Consider the following 19,403-nt stretch of genomic DNA (forward strand, 5'->3'; position numbering starts at 1 on the left):
TTATTTAATCAACCTCAATTGTAGGTTGAGTGAATTTAAGAATTTTTTTCAACGAAACTAATAATCCCATAAAGTTGTAATTATAGCCAAAGTAAAGACGAATTTTCCTTTTATAACCTCTAAAAGTTTAATTCGTTAACATCCAATGTGCATTTAGAAAAGAATTTTTAAAACCAATTATGTCGAAAAATCTCGATTTTAAGTAATGGTGAGTTTATGATTTTTTTCCAAAAAAAGTGATAATCCCACAAACTTGTAATTATGATCAAAATAAAGACGAATTTTCCTTTTATAACCTCAAAAAGTTTCATTCCTTAACTTCCAATATTTATTTAGAAAAGAATTTTTAAAATCTTATCAAAAATATAACCTCAATTTTAGGTTGAATGAATTTAGGAATTTTTTTCAACGAAACTAATAATCCCATAAAGTTGTAATTATAGCCAAAGTAAAGACGAATTTTCCTTTTATAACCTCAAAAAGTTTCATGCGTTAACTTCCAATATGTATTTAGAAAAAAATTTTTAAAAGCAATTATGTCGAAAAATCTCGATTTTAAGTAATGGTGAGTTTATGATTTTTTTCTAAAGGAAGTAATAATCTCACAAACTTGTAATTATGATCAAAATAAAGACGAATTTTCCTTTTATAACCTCAAAAAGTTTCATTCGTTAACTTCCAATATGCATTTAGAAAAGAATTTTTAAAACCACTTATGTCGAAAAATCTCGATCTTAAGTAATGATGAGTTTATGATTTTTTTTCAGAGGAAGTAATAATCCCACAAACTTGTAATTATGACCAAAATAAAGACGAATTTTCCTTTTATAACCTCAAAAAGTTTCATTCCTTAACTTCCAATATTTATTTAGAAAAGAATTTTTAAAATCTTATCAAAAATATAACCTCAATTTTAGGTTGAGTGAATTTAGGAATTTTTTTCAATGAAACTAATAATCCCATAAAGTTGTAATTATAGCCAAAGTAAAGACGAATTTTCCTTTTATAACCTCAAAAAGTTTAATTCGTTAACATCCAATATGCATTTATAAAAGAATTTTTAAAACCAATTATGTCGAAAAATCTCGATTTTAAGTAATGATGAGTTTATGATTTTTTTTTCAGAGGAAGTAATAATCCCACAAACTTGTAATTATGACTAAAATAAAGACGAATTTTCCTTTTATAACCTCAAAAAGTTTCATTCCTTAACTTCCAATATTTATTTAGAAAAGAATTTTTAAAATCTTATCAAAAATATAACCTCAATTTTAGGTTGAGTGAATTTTGGAATTTTTTTCAACGAAACTAATAATCCCATAAAGTTGTAGTTATAGCCAAAATAAAGACGAAGTTTCTTTTTATAACCTCAAAAAGTTTAATTCGTTAACTTCCAATATTTATTTAGAAAAGAATTTTTAAAACCAATTATGTCGAAAAATCTCGATTTTAAGTAATGGTGAGTTTATGATTTTTTTCTAAAGGAAGTAATAATCTCACAAACTTGTAATTATGATCAAAATAAAGACGAATTTTCCTTTTATAACCTCAAAAAGTTTAATTCGTTAACTTCTAATATTTATTTAGAAAAGAATTTTTAAAATTACATCAAAAATATAACCTCTATTTTAGGTTAAGTGAATTTAGGATTTTTTTTCAACGAAACTAATAATCCCATAAAGTTGTAATTATAGCCAAAATAAAGACGAATTTTCCTTTTATAACCTCAAAAAGTTTCATTCGTTAACTTCTAATATTTATTTAGAAAAGAATTTTTAAAATCAATCTTGTGAAAAACATCTCGATTTTAAGTAATGGTGAATTTATGATTTTTTCAAAGAAACTCATTATTTTAAAATTATAACTAAACTGGAGACATACTAGCAAACTTAAAGTAATTAGATCTTACACAACTTTCGCGTTAAAACTCGACTTTCTTTGTTATTTTTCAATTTGCAGTTACTTTCGATTGTAACATGGTTGTTATTGGTTTACGTATTTGTCGATCTTAAAATTATTCCGGTACGTCAAGGAGGAACCGCCATGAAGTTCGAAACTTTACGAACAAGTTTTGACAGTACGGGACGGTAATAGTAGTAATAGCAAGTGAATAATGTATCCATCCCTGAAGTCGCCTACTTTACCGAATCCATTTAAACTTGTCGGAAGAGTTGTTGGTAATCCGACGGAGTTTAACCCAACCTCTCTTCTCCCCCTTCAGTCGAAAAACGGAAAGAGTTCTCTTTATCGAGGGCAGTTTTCTTAAAAGAACTAAAATAAAAATCGTAGACGTCTTCTCGTTCCAGAAGATCGTTCACTTTTTATGAAGTGTCGATGACCTAGAATTATTGCTAATAGAACCAAGGAACTAAATGTTTGGGTTGGTTACATACTGAGATAGGTGATGATGATGATATTCTCCTAAAAGTTAACGGAATGAATTTAAGATGTAGGTAGTCAACGTGGAATTTCGCGTACCAAAAGCATAATCGATTAAGTTTCCTGGAGAGACGTCTACCGGGCGTCGTGACGCGCTTTATGAACATTATTGAGAACGATGACATGTAAAGCCGTGTCCACATCGTAGAGACCATCGTAACTTTATATATACACGTCTCCGTTATGACTTGAATTCTAACAGTTTGGAAGCTTTCGAAACTTCCGAACGCTCAAACTTTATCACCAACAACGTTGAAATTTGTTGTATGGTTTCTTATATGGTTTATAGTATCGCTTACAACATTAATATTTGAACTAAACTTAGAACTAACACTAGCACTATTATTACAATACATAACCCGAATGTTTCTAATTCTAGGTCTAGTGTTAGTTCTAGTGACTAGTCCTACTTTTAGTTCAATTAATCCACAACTAATAAATAAATTTTAATATAATAATATGAATAGGAAATTTGATGATATCATTTAATAGATAGATTTCATCCAGTTTTAGTTGAGCTTACTTCTATCGTGTTTACTAGACACGCGATTCCATTCCATTATATTTGAATAAGTTATCAAATCTGTAAGATAACGTCTATTTGATCCAATAGATGGAAAATCGATAATTTGTGGGATGAAACCGTTGCTGTGATTATTAGCGCGTTGTTATTTTTGAAAGAGGACAACCGTCCTGGTTTATGGCCTGTAAATTTTCGGAATATATAGACGGGGTCGAGGTGCAGCATGGTTTTGATAAAAGCAGAAAAGTTTCATCGCACGCCGTCGCCTCAACGTGCGCATTATACCGTTCTGCGAAGAGCGCGCCCGGGAGGCAGACAGAATTTTTAAAGACCTCATATCGATTGGGATGCGGATACAAACCGGTACTTTAGAATCTTTATGCGACTAACAAGCAATAACCGCTTTGTAAAAATTTTAAACGTTGCACCAGATAAATAAGCAAACAACTTTCGAAGTATTCAAGTATTCCAAGTAATCCAACGTTTTTATTTTAATATTTGGAGTTTATTGGAGTGTTATTGAATAGATTTGGGAACTGTGGTGCGGTAAATGTTAAACCAAAATATTTTGTATTGCGGATATGTTGATGAATTTCATATTTGTCAGTCATATTTGTCGCCAATATTTAAAGATAATTAAATTATTTTAACTCTATAATGTGGTCATCAATTTGCAAAATCACAAAACAATGATTAATTGATAAACGGGGTATTGCAAATAATATTTTTAACCCAATCCTTTTATAATTCTCTATTTAATAGAACAAAGCAAAATCATAAATTACTCAAAGGTTGAGATGTAATCGCTTACGGATAACATTTGATTGATTCAATGCAAACAATTTTTATCCAAATACTTCAATTAAGAGGATTGGAACGAATCCGTTTATGGATTACGTTTTTGCATTTTATTACAAACAATTTTTATGAATACCATTTTAATCTACAGATTTTAATTTTTGAGTTAAAAATCATTTTGTTGTTAAATGTAAAATTTGAAATGTTTGGAATTTTAAGTCTGTTAGGTTGATAATAAATACAATTAGGGTATAATCGGTTATACATAACGATTTGTTGGTTTATTAAGAACAATTTTTATCCACAATATCATCTCCTACCATTTTTACTTTAAAAGTTATAATTAAAAATGTATTAAAAAACGTCAATTAAAAGATTTTAGGATTTAATGGTTTTTAACTAAAAATATGAAATAATTGGAACAAATCCGTTTATGGATTACGTTTTTGCGCTTTATTACAAACATTTTTTATTAATATCATTTTCATCCACTATTTTTTATTTTTGAATTAAAAATCATTTTGTTGTTAAATGTCAAATTTGAAATGTTTGGGATTTTAAGTCTGTTAGGTTGGTAATACATACAGTTGGGGTATAATTGGTTATACATAACGAGTTGTTTGTTTATTCCGAACAATTTTTATGAACAACATTACCTCATAGCATTTTTACTTTGGAAGTTATAACAAAAAAATGTATCAAAAACGTCAATTAAAAGATTTTAGGATTTAATGGTTTTTAACTAAAAATCCGAAATAATTGGAACGAATCCGTTTATGGATTACGTTTTTGCGCTTTATTACAAACATTTTTTATTAATATCATTTTCATCCAGTTTTTAATTTTTGAGTTAAAAATCATATTGTTAAAAAATTTGAATCGAAATTCGATAAATTTGAAGCGTTTAGCATTTTAAGTCTGTTAGGTTGGTAATAAATACAATTAGGATGTAATCGCTTACACATAACGATTTGTTGGTTTATTACGAACAAATTTTAACCACAATATTATTTTCTAGCATTTTTACTTTAAATCTTATAATCAAAAATGTATTCAAAAACTTCAATTAAGAGAATTTAGGATTTAATAGTTTATAGCAAAACATCCGAAATAATTGGAACGAATCCGTTTATGGATTACGTTTTTGTGTTTTATTATAAACAAATTTTATTAATACCATTTTAATCCAGTTTTTAATTTTTGAGTTACAAATCATTATGTTGTTAAATGTCAAATTTGAAACGATTGTGACTTTAAGTTTGTTATGTTGGTAATAATTTTAACTGATTTCTATTTTAACAGAGTATAAAAGCAATATCTTCTTTAAATAGAATTTTTATTATACTCCATTAAAATTTATTCTACATTATACCGTAGGACATAAAGATTTTAACTTTTAAATTAAGGGTCATTAATAGCAACTTTGTTACTTTTATTACACACTTAACTCGTGATGTATTTCTCAACGTGCTAATTCCAACAAACCCCCCTCGATCAATACTTACTTCCGGAAGCGGTCTTTACCAGACAAAATACGAATCCAACAGCATCAATATCACGTTCTGTAAATATTATGCGAACCGTTTTGTTTGATTTCAACTAGAAAGGTTAAACTATCTAGATTCATAGATCATAAAGGATTCTATGCATTAGTTTAATTTTTTTAAATTTATTATTTATAACGATAAATTATTTGATTTATTTGTTAACACTTTTAATTACTTATTTCGAGGAACTACAGTAATAAAGATACAAAGAGCTTCCGGATTTATACGACAGTCGAACAAATAACACAAAAAGCTCTTTGGTCGAAACTTTTCTTGACGTTTTTGTTTTGTTTTCTTTTGACGTAAAGTTAGTCGGTCGAAAAAAGAAGTAAAGGCAGTCGGTCAACTCGAGTTCAGGCAACTTCACTTTAGTTAAACTTATTTATAAACACCACTGGGACAAAGGATATCGAGTGGACTAACGTGTTGGGGATATTGCGGTTTTGCCACAAGCTCGTCCGCACGCCAGAGACCGCTGATCACAGCACGGTTTACTTGATTCGGGTCACGATTTCCTTCAGATGGACCCCATAAGTTCCTGTCGATACAACCCCATTTCACACCCAACTCTCAATACTCACCTGCTACAACTTTATTTCGTGCATGTTTCTACTATTGGCACCTTTACTTCCTGTGATGTCCAACAAATCTGTACAGATTTGCACAAACAAGAATTCTTAAGTATTTCCTATTTGATTTGTTGCAGTTTTCGCTGGAAATACATTAATAAGTCGGATAAGTCAAAAAGAGTCGGGAGGAGGTTTGCGGGACATGCAGAAAATTACGAATCGTGGTATTCGCGATTTGGTGGTGATGACAACCGTTTGTAGGTGTTCGTTTAAAGGCCGGTTCGTCGGCAACGAGAGGGTGTGATGGCGTGATGACCACCGCGAAACGTCTCCTTGGGTGGAGGAGCCGAAAGCAGTCGCACGACGACAGCTCCGCGGCGGGCCGGCTCGTCACAGGATCTGCGTACGGAACTGGCGGAGGAGTCACTGTCGCTACCCACGGTGGTGGCGTCCACGATCCTCACGAACTCGACGAAATTGCCATTGTATCCAGCAACGCAGACCCATTACACGTCAAGTACGGAAGTGGACCGTTAAACACCATCAATGGACCGAGATTGGTACCAGGTAAGAAATCTTTTTTATATAACATTATTAAAAAAAGTCTTCGATACAGTGTTAGGCAACATGAACATCCTCTTTGTATGTCAAGTGCAGTATTGAACTTGTTAACATGATCAATGGGGTATATGCTAGTGCAAGGTAAGCGAATTTGCTTTCTCGGACGTGTACGAACGTGCTTCGAACACGTCTGTCGTGCTACCGTCCGGTCACTATGATTAAATTTAATTCAAACCAAGGATGCAACTCAGAGAATTCTATTTTCGAGAGGAAGTGGAGATATATAATACTACTCTATACAATTAATCTATTGAAATTGAAAATTAAAAGACAAATTTATATTGATATATAAAGCTAAATAACAACTAAAACTAAAACTAACACTAGAACATTTCACATTCGGGTCTAATGTTAGTTTTAGTTTTACACTAGCACTGTTACTAGAACTAACACTTTATCAAAAACTAAAATCATTCGAGGCGGATCATGGGGCCATCAATAGGGGGTTTAGAGAAGGAGAAATATGAATAAAAAAAGTTGTTTTAATTGTTTAGGATTTAACAGCTTGTGGTATGCTAAACGCACGGCTAAACCCGAATGTTTCTAAAAAATTAAAACAACTTTATTTATTCATATTTCTCCTTCTCTAAACCCCCTATTAATGGCCTCATGATCCGTACTATAATAACGATTTAAGAAAAGATTTTTAAGTCAATAAAACTAATTACTCACCTAAAAGTGACCAAAAAGTAACTAATCGTCGAGAAATAAACACAATAAAGCACTTATTAATTGTTTAAATTGTAAGACATTATTTAAAACTTGACAACGCAAAGCGTTTCTGTCATAATATATCAGAGGAAGGGCTACCAACCTCGTTTTTTTTTAAATTTAATCTTGCTAAATTCAATAAAATTAAAATTGTTTATAAGAAATGTTAGGAAAGTTAGTCTACTTTAAAACAATAAATTGATTGAATCATTAATCAACGCAAAAATCTCCAAGTTAATATTTGCAAAATTAGAAAAGTTACAAAGATTATAAAAAAAAGAATTTTAAATCTGTAAAACTAATTACTCACCTAATAGTGACCAAAAAGTAACTAATCGTTGAGAAATGAACGCAATAAAAAAACTTAATAATTACTAAAATTATAAATTATTTAAAACTTGAAAACGAAACCGTTTCTGTCAAAATATTGATATGAAAGGAATGGCTACCAACCTATTTTTTTTTATGATTTAAGAAAATAATTTTAAGTCAATAAAGCAAATTACTCATCTAGAGGTAACCAAAAATGAAATCAACCTTGAATAATAAACACAATAAAATACTTAATTATTAAAATTATAATAAATAAAATGATAAATCTAAATTAATAAACGTCAAATCAAAAATTGAAATTAACACCACAATGAAATCAGAGATGGAGCTAACTTACTTTAAAACTGTAAATTGGATAAAATAACAAGCTTTTTGATATTTATTTATTACCGGTAATTGCAAGTATTACTTAGATTTAAAAACAGCAAATTAATAAATCTAAACGGCAATCAAAACAAATTTCGTAACACAATTTCAGAAATAAAAATGTTTGAGGTTACGTCGCGTGAAGACGCACGGCTAAACCCGAAACTTTTTAATTCTAGTTTTACACTAGCACTGTTACTAGAACTAACACTCTATCTAGAACTAGAATCATTCGAGTTTAGCCGTCTTGAGAGACGTGCGGCTAAACCCGAATGTTTCTAGTTCTAGTGTTGGTGCCAGTTTTACACTATCACTGTTACTAGAACTAACACTGGAACTAGAAACATTCAGGTGTAGCCGTCTTTAGAGACGTGTGGCTAAACCCGAATGTTTCTAGTTCTAGATCTAAAGTTAGTTGTAGTGACAGTGCTAGTGTTAGTTCTAGTTATTAATCACAGCCAGGTTGTTGCATATTTTTATTGAGTCTAATATTGTTGTTTATTGGTCTAATGTTAGTTCTACTTTTCGTTCAATAAAAACAACAAAGATATACAATAACCTAGCGCTGTCTAACAACTAAAACTAGAACTAACACTAGACCTAGAACTAGAAAGTTTCTAGATTCTACGGAATCTACAAATAGTCTGCGCGCGAGTGTTGAAACGTTGATCATATTATTTTATATTTTTTAATAAAATCTCTATTCCATGACATATACATAATTAGAATATGCAACTTTCACAAATAATTGTATCCCAAACAGAGTTTGGTATTAAACAGATCCAGAATTTATCCATGCGTTACGACTTGTTCTCATCCCCGATAACTTCTCATACCGAAACGGACGCGGTTTAGATGATCGCCAGAACTTTCGTGATTGTGTTAATTTAAGCGATACGTTAGCTAGCCGTGTATGTGGTAAACTTTAATGAGTTAGATGGGATTGTTAACCAATGCAAAATTGGAAATACCAACTGAAACGTTTCATACTAACCATCTAACGAATTTAGTGTTAAGTTGCGATAATATTTGAAAATAAAACAAAAGTGGCTTATGTAAAATTTTTGTTCTCGTTGAGTTTCATTGTAGAAATTCGTTTATTACAATCAGCTTGATACAGTGATGTAGAAACGGGGTGGAAGAATGGAAAAAGGCTGAATTCAGGTGGCGGATTCGCCGGAAAGATTTGGAGGAGCCGAATATCTCGGAGCCGCCAAGCCGGAATTAAATTTCTTAAGTCTATACAATTCCGTTTCTCGCAAAAGAGGACCGCGCGTTCGTTACACTTTTCTTCCGCTCGCCGCATTTTACTCGGCCCCCTTATTCAATTACGACAACCGCGCCGCGAGATTTTTCCCAAAGCACTACCCCGGAGGGCAAAAATTTTAATAACGATATGCGGCGGTGCTTTTTTAATCGGATAGCGATTAAGGAACCCGTTGTTCCCTTTTTGTTTCAAAATGCCGCGGGTCTCTATGGAAACATGTCGAAACCGCGGAAACGGGCGTAATTAGGGAAAGTTTTAATGGTCGCAAATTACCACAGAGTCTGACGTAATTTTGCATGAGCTTGGGGGACAATTTAGTTCGAACAGGTCGCAACGGGAGAGCTAATTGCGTGGATTATCTATGATTTTTAGGGAAGTTCGAGCAAGACCCGGTTTTGTAGCTTTGGTTATCTCGTTAGTTTTTATTGTGAACGAACTAAGGGTAACGTTTATGAACTTTTACCTCTTACGCGGAAGCTACGAAGTGAACTAAAACTTTTGTTCTGATATGATAGAACTTCACTTCAAATATTTAAATGGATTTTAGGTAGGGTTTTCGACGAGAATTTCAAAATAGTTAAACTACTATTTGCATACTATGTAAATTTGGAGTTTAATAGAACCCATTTGAAACAATGTATTCTATAGATTATTAAAACTTTTAATCTCTCATAAATCGTATATTAAAAGCGAGATGTCAAAACAATTCGATAACGGAGGAAATCCTTTGCCTGTAAAATTAATCTAAAAAGCTCCATCGATTGTTGTTTGAAAAACGTACATCGACGTAATAAGCACACACATGCACTCAAATTCCCATATCAAACACGAATCCCCGCGTGCCATACAAATCTGGGCAATATGCAAATTCCACGTTGTATCGGTATGTAAAGGAGCACACTGTGAATACACTTTCATATCAACACACCTCAAAATGGACAAAACGAACTGGGCAATAACTTTTCCTTTTACTGAATAACACAGATTTAGCCAATAAGTTTATGTAAACAAATACAGGATCTCTTATAAAATCGGAGAATGGTAATTTAATCAAAGCAGTTCGCTTCGGTTACTGAAATTGACGTGCTGCTCTCGATATCGTGTTCATACGTATACAGATGCCCTTAATACGTAGCATATACACACAAGGTGGATTTAGTCCAATGGATCCATTCAGATAACCATTGGTCTACCTCAAATGCAGGAAATACATTGGCTGGCTATATTGTGGTGTTGCAAACGTATCGAGCAATGTCATTTGCTAACACTAAGATCAATTGATATAATAGCCTCAATATAGTTTCTGTACTTTCTTTACAAAATTCTCGATATATCAAAATGACATTAAGATGTTTAAAAAAATCACTAAAAGTATCACAGTTATTTTAGTAATTTGGGTTGGTAACAATTTTTATTATGTTTAATTGGTTATCTTTCGTTTTTAAATTTGAATTTAACAAATTTGATTTTTGAAAATGTTCTAAAAATGTTGTAATCAATTTTCTATCCTAACTTTCTTTCTACTCAACTCCGAGACATTTTATATGACAGCACTGTATGTCACATTTCAAATATGTCTAACGACTTTTAAGTGAGGTCGTGTTTTTCTCAAAGCTGAGCTTATGATATAAATTGGTAAAGTGATATGGACTTTATAATTAATAACTTTGAGAATTTAAATTTGTTTAATCTATTCCAGGGAAAATTGTACTGAAATATTCATTAGTTTATAAAGTGAAATGTTTATTTTTCAACGAAACTACCCGTTTTACATAATTACTGAAGTTGTATGAAGTTTATCTGAATTTGTAAACTTTTTCAATAAATACGAATATATTTACGAGAAATTGATTTCTTGGACTAGAAGTAACACTAGATCTAGATCTAGAAACATTCGGATTTAGCCACACGTCTCTCAACACGGCTAAACCCGAATGATTCTAGTTCTAGGTCTTGTGTTAGTTCTAGTTCTAGTGATAGTGTAAAACTAGAACTAGCACTAGACCTAAGAAGTATAGGGTTTAACCATGCGTTTTCAGACATGTATTGATATGGAAATATATTTTTGTATATTGCATCTTGTGTGAAATTCACTGTATACGTTAGTTTTCGTGACTCTCTAAGATATTTATTTTATTTCCAAATTCCATTACAGTTTAAAACAGTAAAATTACTTATTTTAAACGTCATTTTTAAACATAATAAAACTTTTTTTCGCGTATATATAAAAGCTAATATACACACTTTACCTTTTCGAAGGGTGTAAAGGCGGTTGGTCGTTCGCCATACTAACGAACTGGGGTCTGTGTACACACGTATATGCGTCGAGTGTGTATGGTGTTTGGGTTGAGTTTATATTCAAACGCTATTATCGCTTACAGTTGTTCGTGTGACGGTGGTCGTAGCGATGGCGAGTGTGTGTACTTTTGTCCATTTTGCAAATAGAAAATTTAATTAAAAACGAATAGTTAGTGAACAACGCCGCCGACGACGCCTGGGGTTTTGCGTTTTAGTTTGCAACCGCAAACGTTATTTTTAAATGCCGAGTATAGCTCGTGATTGTTTGGACGCTTTGCGACCGAGTATAATTTTCAAGAACTAATTAAATGCTGTGTCGCTAAAATAATTCAGAGACAAATTTTGTTTATGATTATTAAAACCATAATTTCTCTTAATTCTAGCTTTTTTTTTAATAATTACATGGTCATTTTAACTACAACATTAATTTCGAGGGGATTATCCGTTATTTGTAAAAGTTTTTACTCTAGTTTTATAAGGATCAACTTTAACGAGGATAAGAGCACTCCAGCTGTATACCGTACTTACTAAACTTTCTAGACTTTAATAACATCCATGAAAATCGCTTACATACTCCTTACACAATTCGTTTACCCACTAAAATCTTTAATAAACCAAAATTATAATAATCATCTTTTATGTCAATATTTACCTGAATTAAATCATCAAATAAACACGAGTTGTTACATTTATAAAGGAATTAATTTAAATTGCACTCAAACTTAACAAAGTGTATTTCGTTGAACTCCCTATTACCAGCGTTTCACATCAAAGGAATGGGGAAAGGATTCATGACCCGATGTTGATCCTCGTTGAAGTAAATCGAGTATCAAGAGAAACAGAGAAAGACAACGTAGGACGAAGAAAATTTATGCAAAATCGACTTTGTCTCGAGCTCGTGGGAAATATTTTATAAAACAGGTCGTGTATCGAACAAATATCCTCGTCCCCCTATGAATAACTTAGAGATTTATACGCTTTACGCGGACGAAAATCTTTACGTTAAAATACTAAAGTATCGCCAAGTTAGCGAAATTAAAACGACATGGTTACCAGCGAATCTGGTTTTGGGGTTCGTGATCAGTTTCTGGCCCTATTTCTTATTCAACAGGTGCCGGAGGGTGAGTCTACCTGAGTGAGCTTGAAACAAATGCTCGCCCGTGGAATTTATTCCAGATTTAACACTGTTGAATTTTTGAATTTTAATGAAAGTTTCATGTCGTCATTCTTGAGTTTTAAATCATTTCATAGCCGACTTTAAATCGATCAAATCCCTACTTGTCAAATAACTTTCTAGCTGGAAAGGTGTTAAAAATCTGAATACAACCTCAAAGGAAAGAGTTTGTTGCTTAATACCTGCTACTAGAGCTAAATCGAATGCAGCTTTTGTGTTGGAAGAACTGGTATCAGTGCAATCGTTGGAGAGTTTTCCGATAAACCTGATAAGCGAAGTGGCGTTAGGCAAAATAGCCTCTTCAATAAAATGGGTCCTTGATCACTCCGAGTGAAGGACGCGTTAAAAAACAGCAATCCATTATCACATCAACCGTTACATTAAAACAAAAACTTTGACAAAGATACAAAGATTTGTGAGATATTTCTTTTGAGATGAATAAAGCTTTGTTTTGAGCCAACTGTTGCAAATTGCCAAGATGAATAAGTTATAGCTGTAGAACGAGATGGCGTCGTCATGACGGTGACGCGTCGGTGCTTTGATTAGACCCGTGTGATGCCTGGTGGCGAAGGCGTCGAACCGCGATGAAAGTTCAAAGCTCGCCTAATGTAACATGCGAACTTCGCGCGGTAATCCACTTGAGCGCGTGAAGAGGGAGGGAAGTGACATTAGACGCGTTTTATGGCTGACGATTTCCAAGTTTAAATTTGCCGCGAGATTACGTGACGGCGAAGAAGACTGCAAACGTGGTACCTGGGGCACGATCGTAATGACAATAAATTTAGTGAGAGAATGTCTTCCAAGTTCTCATCTTTAAAATTATGAATTTTCATTATTTTTGATAAAGTTCGTGAAAGTACATTTCATATAATCACACAGACTTGTTCAAATCTCGGAGTTTATAATAAGTTATGTTATTGTTTTTATAATTATCGATCATGTCAATTCTTATTAACAATAATTTTTAAGATATTTAATTTTAATTTCTGACATAAAAGAGTTATTTTGAGATTATCTTAACAATTAACTTAAAAACTTAATTTTTTTCTGAGTAATATTTGTTTAAAACTAAATAACAAACAACTTTTATTAATAACATTTTTCAAAATAACATCATATTAATTTCCCACTGAAAAATATGTTGCATATTATAGCAAATTGTGTCAATTCAATGCACACCGAAGCATTTAATTGTTTTTATAGAAATATGTTTTGTGTAATATTTGTTTAAAATGTTATTTATAATTGTTTATTTGATTAATAAAAATTGATATCTCTACCAGATAGCCGTGAATGTTGGAATAGAAATAAAAATTTTTGAGGTTTCATAAATATATCTACCTTTATTATTATTGTACTGTATCATATCTCAATAACTAATTGAGATATCCGCTTAAAATAAAAAGCATTTGAAAGCTAATTTAATTTATATTGAATATGTTTGAGGTCATTTTTTGAAATCATTTCATTTCGAGGTTATGATTTTTAAAATGCAACCATAGCATAGACATGGGTTGGAAAGCTTTAATAATCTTTAAGGTGTCATATCTCACAAACTAATTGAGATATCCGCTTAAGATAAAAAGCATTTGAAAGCTAATTTAATATATATTTATTATCTTCAAGATCATTTTTTCAAATCATTACATATAGAGGTTATGATTTTGAAAATGCAACCACAACATAGATTTAGGTTGAAAAACTTTAACAATGTTTAAGGTGTCATATCTCACAAACTAATTGAGATATCCGCTTAAGATAAAAAGCATTTGAAAGTTAATTTAATATATATTTATTATCTTCAAGGTCAGATTTTGAAATCATCACGTTTAGAGGTTATGATTTTTAAAATGTAACTATAACATAGATTTAGGTTGAAAAACTTTAATAATGTTTAAAGTGTCATATCTCAAAAACTAATTGGGATATCCGCTTAAAATAAAAATCATTTGAAAGTTAATTTAATTTATATTTAATATTTTCAAGATCATTTTTTCAAATCATTACGTTTAGAGGTTATGATTTTTAAAATGCAACCATAACATAGATTTAGGTTGAAAAACTTTAACAATGTTTAAGGTGTCATATCTCAAAAACTAATTGAGATATCCGTTTAAGATAAAAAGCTTTTGAAAGCTAATTTAATATATATTTGATATGTTTAAGATCATTTTTTCAAATCATTTCAATTTGAGGCTATGATTATTAGAATGCAACCATAATCATGGATTTAGGTTGAAAAACTTTACGGTATCATATCTCAAGAACAAATTGTGATATCTGCTTGAGATAAAAAGCATTTAAAAGGTAATTCTAAACATAGATACCAATCATAGATATTAAATAATTTAAGGATTAATATAATAATAGTGATTGTTTACGTTACATAAAGCAATGTTAGGAATGTATCTTTTGATAATAATTCATCAATGTACCTCCAAACAATGACATTTCTAGTAATAGGAGATTCAAGTAAAATATGCGTTTGGCAATAACGAAAACGGCCGTTAATTCCGAGTCTGAAAGCCGTTTAACTCTGGATATCGGGTGCGGAGTTATGTGAGCACTTTGTTTCGGTATTAGTGGGAGGTTTACCGGAAGTGTGCGGGCGCGCTGGTTTCCACGCAATTACTAGTACAGAGTATTCTCCCTCTGCTAAAATTAACATCGAAGGGTAGTTTTGCCGTTCTGTTTTGCGGTGTGGCGCAGACGATATCGACAAGACAAACTATTTGCAACCGAGTAATTGGTAATTAATTTCACATAACTAATTGGTCAAATATTCGAGTGTTAATTAATTTCGACGTTTGAGCGTGTGGTGGTGCACCTGGGAAAACGTTTTTGTCTTTACTATCGATGAATACTCGATTGGTAATGAATTGCGTCCCGAATGAACGGTTCGTTGTTGGTGGTTGAATTTGTCATTTTTAATTGTTTGCGATGCGAAAGAGAATCGCTTCATTATTTACCTTCAATCGATTTTCCACTTTGAAATTCAAATGTAACCAACCAATAAAATGATAATCTATATCGGCAAATTTTCCGCAATAATATCGTGCCAATTTCCTCACGGGTTATGATATGTTTGCGTGCAAGAGGCGTCTCTGCGTTTAGATTTTCACCTTATAGTTTCCTTTGGCGATAAAGTTGGAAATTTCGCCTGTGTAGAATGTGTTGCGGTCTTGCGGGTACCTAGAGGTCGTAACTTCGCAAATACCCGGAGACGTGCTCGATCCGGCGACGCGCGAAATATGCAAATGCATTCGCCACCTGCAATATTTCAAGCTCTAACAAAATTTTAACGTTATATGCGCGATCCCGATGCAGATTCATCTTAATGCTGATATACGAAAATATGCCAATGGAATTTCTTCCTGAGAGGCCACATTTTCAAATAAGATCTAAAACACCGTACAAAATTTGATGATAAAAATCAAAAAGTTGTATTACTTTAAAAGTTGTAGAAGGTGGTGTAAGTTTTTCCCTTATCGTCGGCATCCGCGTCAATTTCCCGTTTTATCCCTGGTAAGAGACTGATTTTACCCAATTTGTCACCGCCGCACGTCGTGGAACTCTCTTTCTCCTTCCTTCTACGTGGATGTAGGACCGTATGTATCGTCATCGTCTCCCCTCGTCGAGAAGTTTAATGAACTAAGATTGCCAAGAGATAAATTGGAAACGCGACGAACAAAAGAGCAATGGCTAAACAAAAACGCAACGGGAAACAACAAAAACGTAACGCGAACCGTATTTCTTTGCCATTGTCTTGAACGCGCGGAGCTATTAACGAAAGCTCTTCTTGGCCATTTACCGTGATAATGAGTGTTTCTAAATTATACTTACCGTTAAAGAAAACGTCGAGAATTCTCTTTTACTATTAACAGAAGAAGAAAAGAAACGAAAACATAAATAAAAGACTGATGAACTTGATTTAACTTAAACTAGAAGTTTTGGTTAAGTGTCGGTTTTGTTGTGGGTGTATTCGACCGGAATGCTTTTAATTGTTGCATCCCATTGACCTAATAAGACGACCGTTATGGTATTGTTATGCTAATGATTTAGGGAATTTACTAATTGAGTCGATATGCATTCATGAGATGAAACTTTAACTAATAAAATTTGATTATTATTGATTCCTCTAATTACTCCTTTTATATAAGTACGAAGGTTTCACGGTTATTGAAATAAAACTAGAATTTAAAATTGAAAGATTAATCAAGGTTGAGTTATTTATATCACGACCATACAAAGGCTGAAAGTTCAGCTTCTTTCTGATAAGAATGGGGGTGGGTTATAAATCAGTCGTTGATGTGCATTATGAAATCCGTATAATGCAAAAGTCGTCGTCGTAAAATATTTAAAATGTCTAAAAAGGAACCCCGAAGACGTCGTTTAAAGGCTTTTCAGAGAAACCGTTTCAGCGAACAAAGAATAATCTTCGGCGGAGAGCATCATGATTTCAAAGCGATCCTTTGGGAATACAATAATTATCAATACTTCTCCTGCGTCTGAATAATGCTCGTTATGTTTTTTTCTTTCAACATTTTCTTTGTATTTTCTGTATTTTTTCAATGCACCTCCTAACAGCGCGGTCTTTATTTCTGTTAGAAAGGTGAATTTGGAGCGGCAAAACCGGGTTTATTAGCTTTTGAATTTTCCTTCCTTTGAATTACTGGTTTTACGAGTTTCATTGGTATTCAAGGGTCGTGCGAGTTCTATGCTATTTCCGCTATTCCTTTCAGCTGTTTTATCGGCACTTTTCCAAATAAATAATATGTAAATTTATAAGATTTCTTGGGGTTTATGAGTATGTTAATATGAAAAATATTGATGGGTCCTTGAAATAACGATTTTAAAATTTACAAATTTAAGCTTTAGGGTTAGTTATATGTATATTGAGGTTTGTTGCATAATCTTGTTCAATTCCACTCCATTCTAACCAGCAATCACATTAACAAGCAATTTCAACAACTCCTTCTCCAGTTGGTTTAGTCACTCCAAAGGGATTGAATATTGTTTCCATCCAACAATGTTTCAATATTTATTCTCAGTATCTCCTGGATACCGCAAAATGCATAGGCGGCATGGAAACAAGTTACAAGATACATATAAACCCATATGAAATTACATCCACATCATTTGATTCAATACAAATAAGATTTCAAAAATTTTTATACCCACATCTTACATTCTAGTTGTCAGGGAGATCACATTCTTAACTTTAAAACCTTTCAAGTCACGTACCACTCGAAACACAGAGCGTTGAGACGTGTAGCAAAGCCCTACAATCTTACGCGACCATCATATTTTCTCAGAACCAATCAAATTTACAAACAATCGTCTTTTAAAACGATTCAATTTGAAGATTGAATAGGGCAGCGATTATTATTGCAATTATTAGAAATTGTAATTATGGGTGATTGTAATTATTAAAGATTATTGGTATTGAGATTGGCGCGGTACTCAAGTTAGTATTATTATTGTACGAAACGGCATAATGGGTTACTAGACCGAAAATGGAAGGGGTTGGATTTTAGTTGAATGTCTGCAGCTCCAGATAATACTGTTTGACTGCAGCTATTCATGCGTCGCGTACTTCCTATGATATTGAGAATTTAATCCCGTTTTCGTACCTCTGTATAATAATTACAATCCTGAATATTGCGTTCGGCACGTATGCTTTGAAACGGTCTCAATAGGCATTTACTACAACCTCGTGTGGATTACCCAATTATACTTTATAGTATTGAAGGTGCCATTTATTGTAGCTTAATTAAGTTGAATTGTAATAGTTTAATTTTAACATATCTGACTTATAGGAGACTTTGCATCTTTATCAATATAAATGAGGACGATTTCGCCTCAAATCGTCGAAGTCGATTACGGGCGAGGCGGTGGATTTGATATCAGTAGATAGAGTCATAGCTCTAGGTGACTTTAACATTAATCTTATGGTCGATAGGCCTTTGGCAAATTCTCTTCTAGCTAACTTGAGTCAGGTAATTGAACAACCTACAAGAATATTGGATAACTCTGAGACACTCATTGATATAATTATTACATCCAATGAATTAACAGTAACTGTAACACTGCAGACATGGGGTTTTCCACATGTAATCGTTAACTTTGGGAGATTCTAGTGTCTCGCCCGCAAGCGACCTCAGCGATTTGAGGATAAACATTTTCTTATAAGAGATTATGTATCTTTATCAAAATATATAAGGAACGATTTTACCTCAATTCGTCAAGGTCGCTCGCTGGCGAGGCGCTAGATACTTCCAAATTAACCATTACATGTGGATATATCAAATTTATCGCCTCGCCCGCAAGCGACCTCAGCGATTTGAGGTAAAATCGTTCTTTATATATTTTGAAAAAGATGCATAGTCTCTTATAAGAAGACGATTATTCTCAAATCGCCGAGGTCGCTTGCGGGCGAGGCGATCGACTCGATATATCCACATGTAATCGTTAACTTTCTAAGATTGAACTGGAATTCAAACAATATTAATCTCAATCAATGCAGTAGCAGTGTAACTCTGAAGCATGACAACAATTTTTAATCACCAATTCCTGAAATACTCATGCCATATCTGTTCGATAGTTAATCCACGTGCGTCCGGCTGGCTGTATACCATTATCAACCGCAATAATACGCGGGGTAAATTCCAATAGTTAACCCCAATTGCAATCAATAAGTTACGTCTACGGTCATTTAACGATGATTACCTGGATAAACACCGTCCCAGGAATACGG

The 19,403-nt window shown here is 32.7% G+C and overlaps 1 protein-coding gene and 1 long non-coding RNA gene across 3 annotated transcripts in view; one reads left to right on the top strand and one right to left on the bottom strand.

The window, feature by feature from the left end:
• LOC139429947 (uncharacterized) overlaps positions 1-19,403 on the bottom strand; it is a 39,079-nt gene that overhangs the window by 16,744 nt on the left and 2,932 nt on the right. The window lies entirely within an intron of this gene.
• Positions 1-19,403, top strand: part of LOC111427677 (cyclic nucleotide-gated channel rod photoreceptor subunit alpha) — a 71,506-nt gene that overhangs the window by 6,703 nt on the left and 45,400 nt on the right. For both annotated transcript variants that reach the window (XM_071196410.1, XM_023062904.2), the window contains exon 2: positions 6,014-6,443. In XM_071196410.1, coding sequence (XP_071052511.1) covers positions 6,188-6,443 — 256 coding nt within the window. In that variant the 5' untranslated portion in view covers positions 6,014-6,187. The remainder of the gene's footprint in view (positions 1-6,013; positions 6,444-19,403) is intronic.

Source organism: Onthophagus taurus, chromosome 6 (assembly GCF_036711975.1).
Source record: "Onthophagus taurus isolate NC chromosome 6, IU_Otau_3.0, whole genome shotgun sequence".
In the NCBI taxonomy this organism is placed as follows: Eukaryota; Metazoa; Arthropoda; class Insecta; order Coleoptera; family Scarabaeidae; genus Onthophagus; species Onthophagus taurus.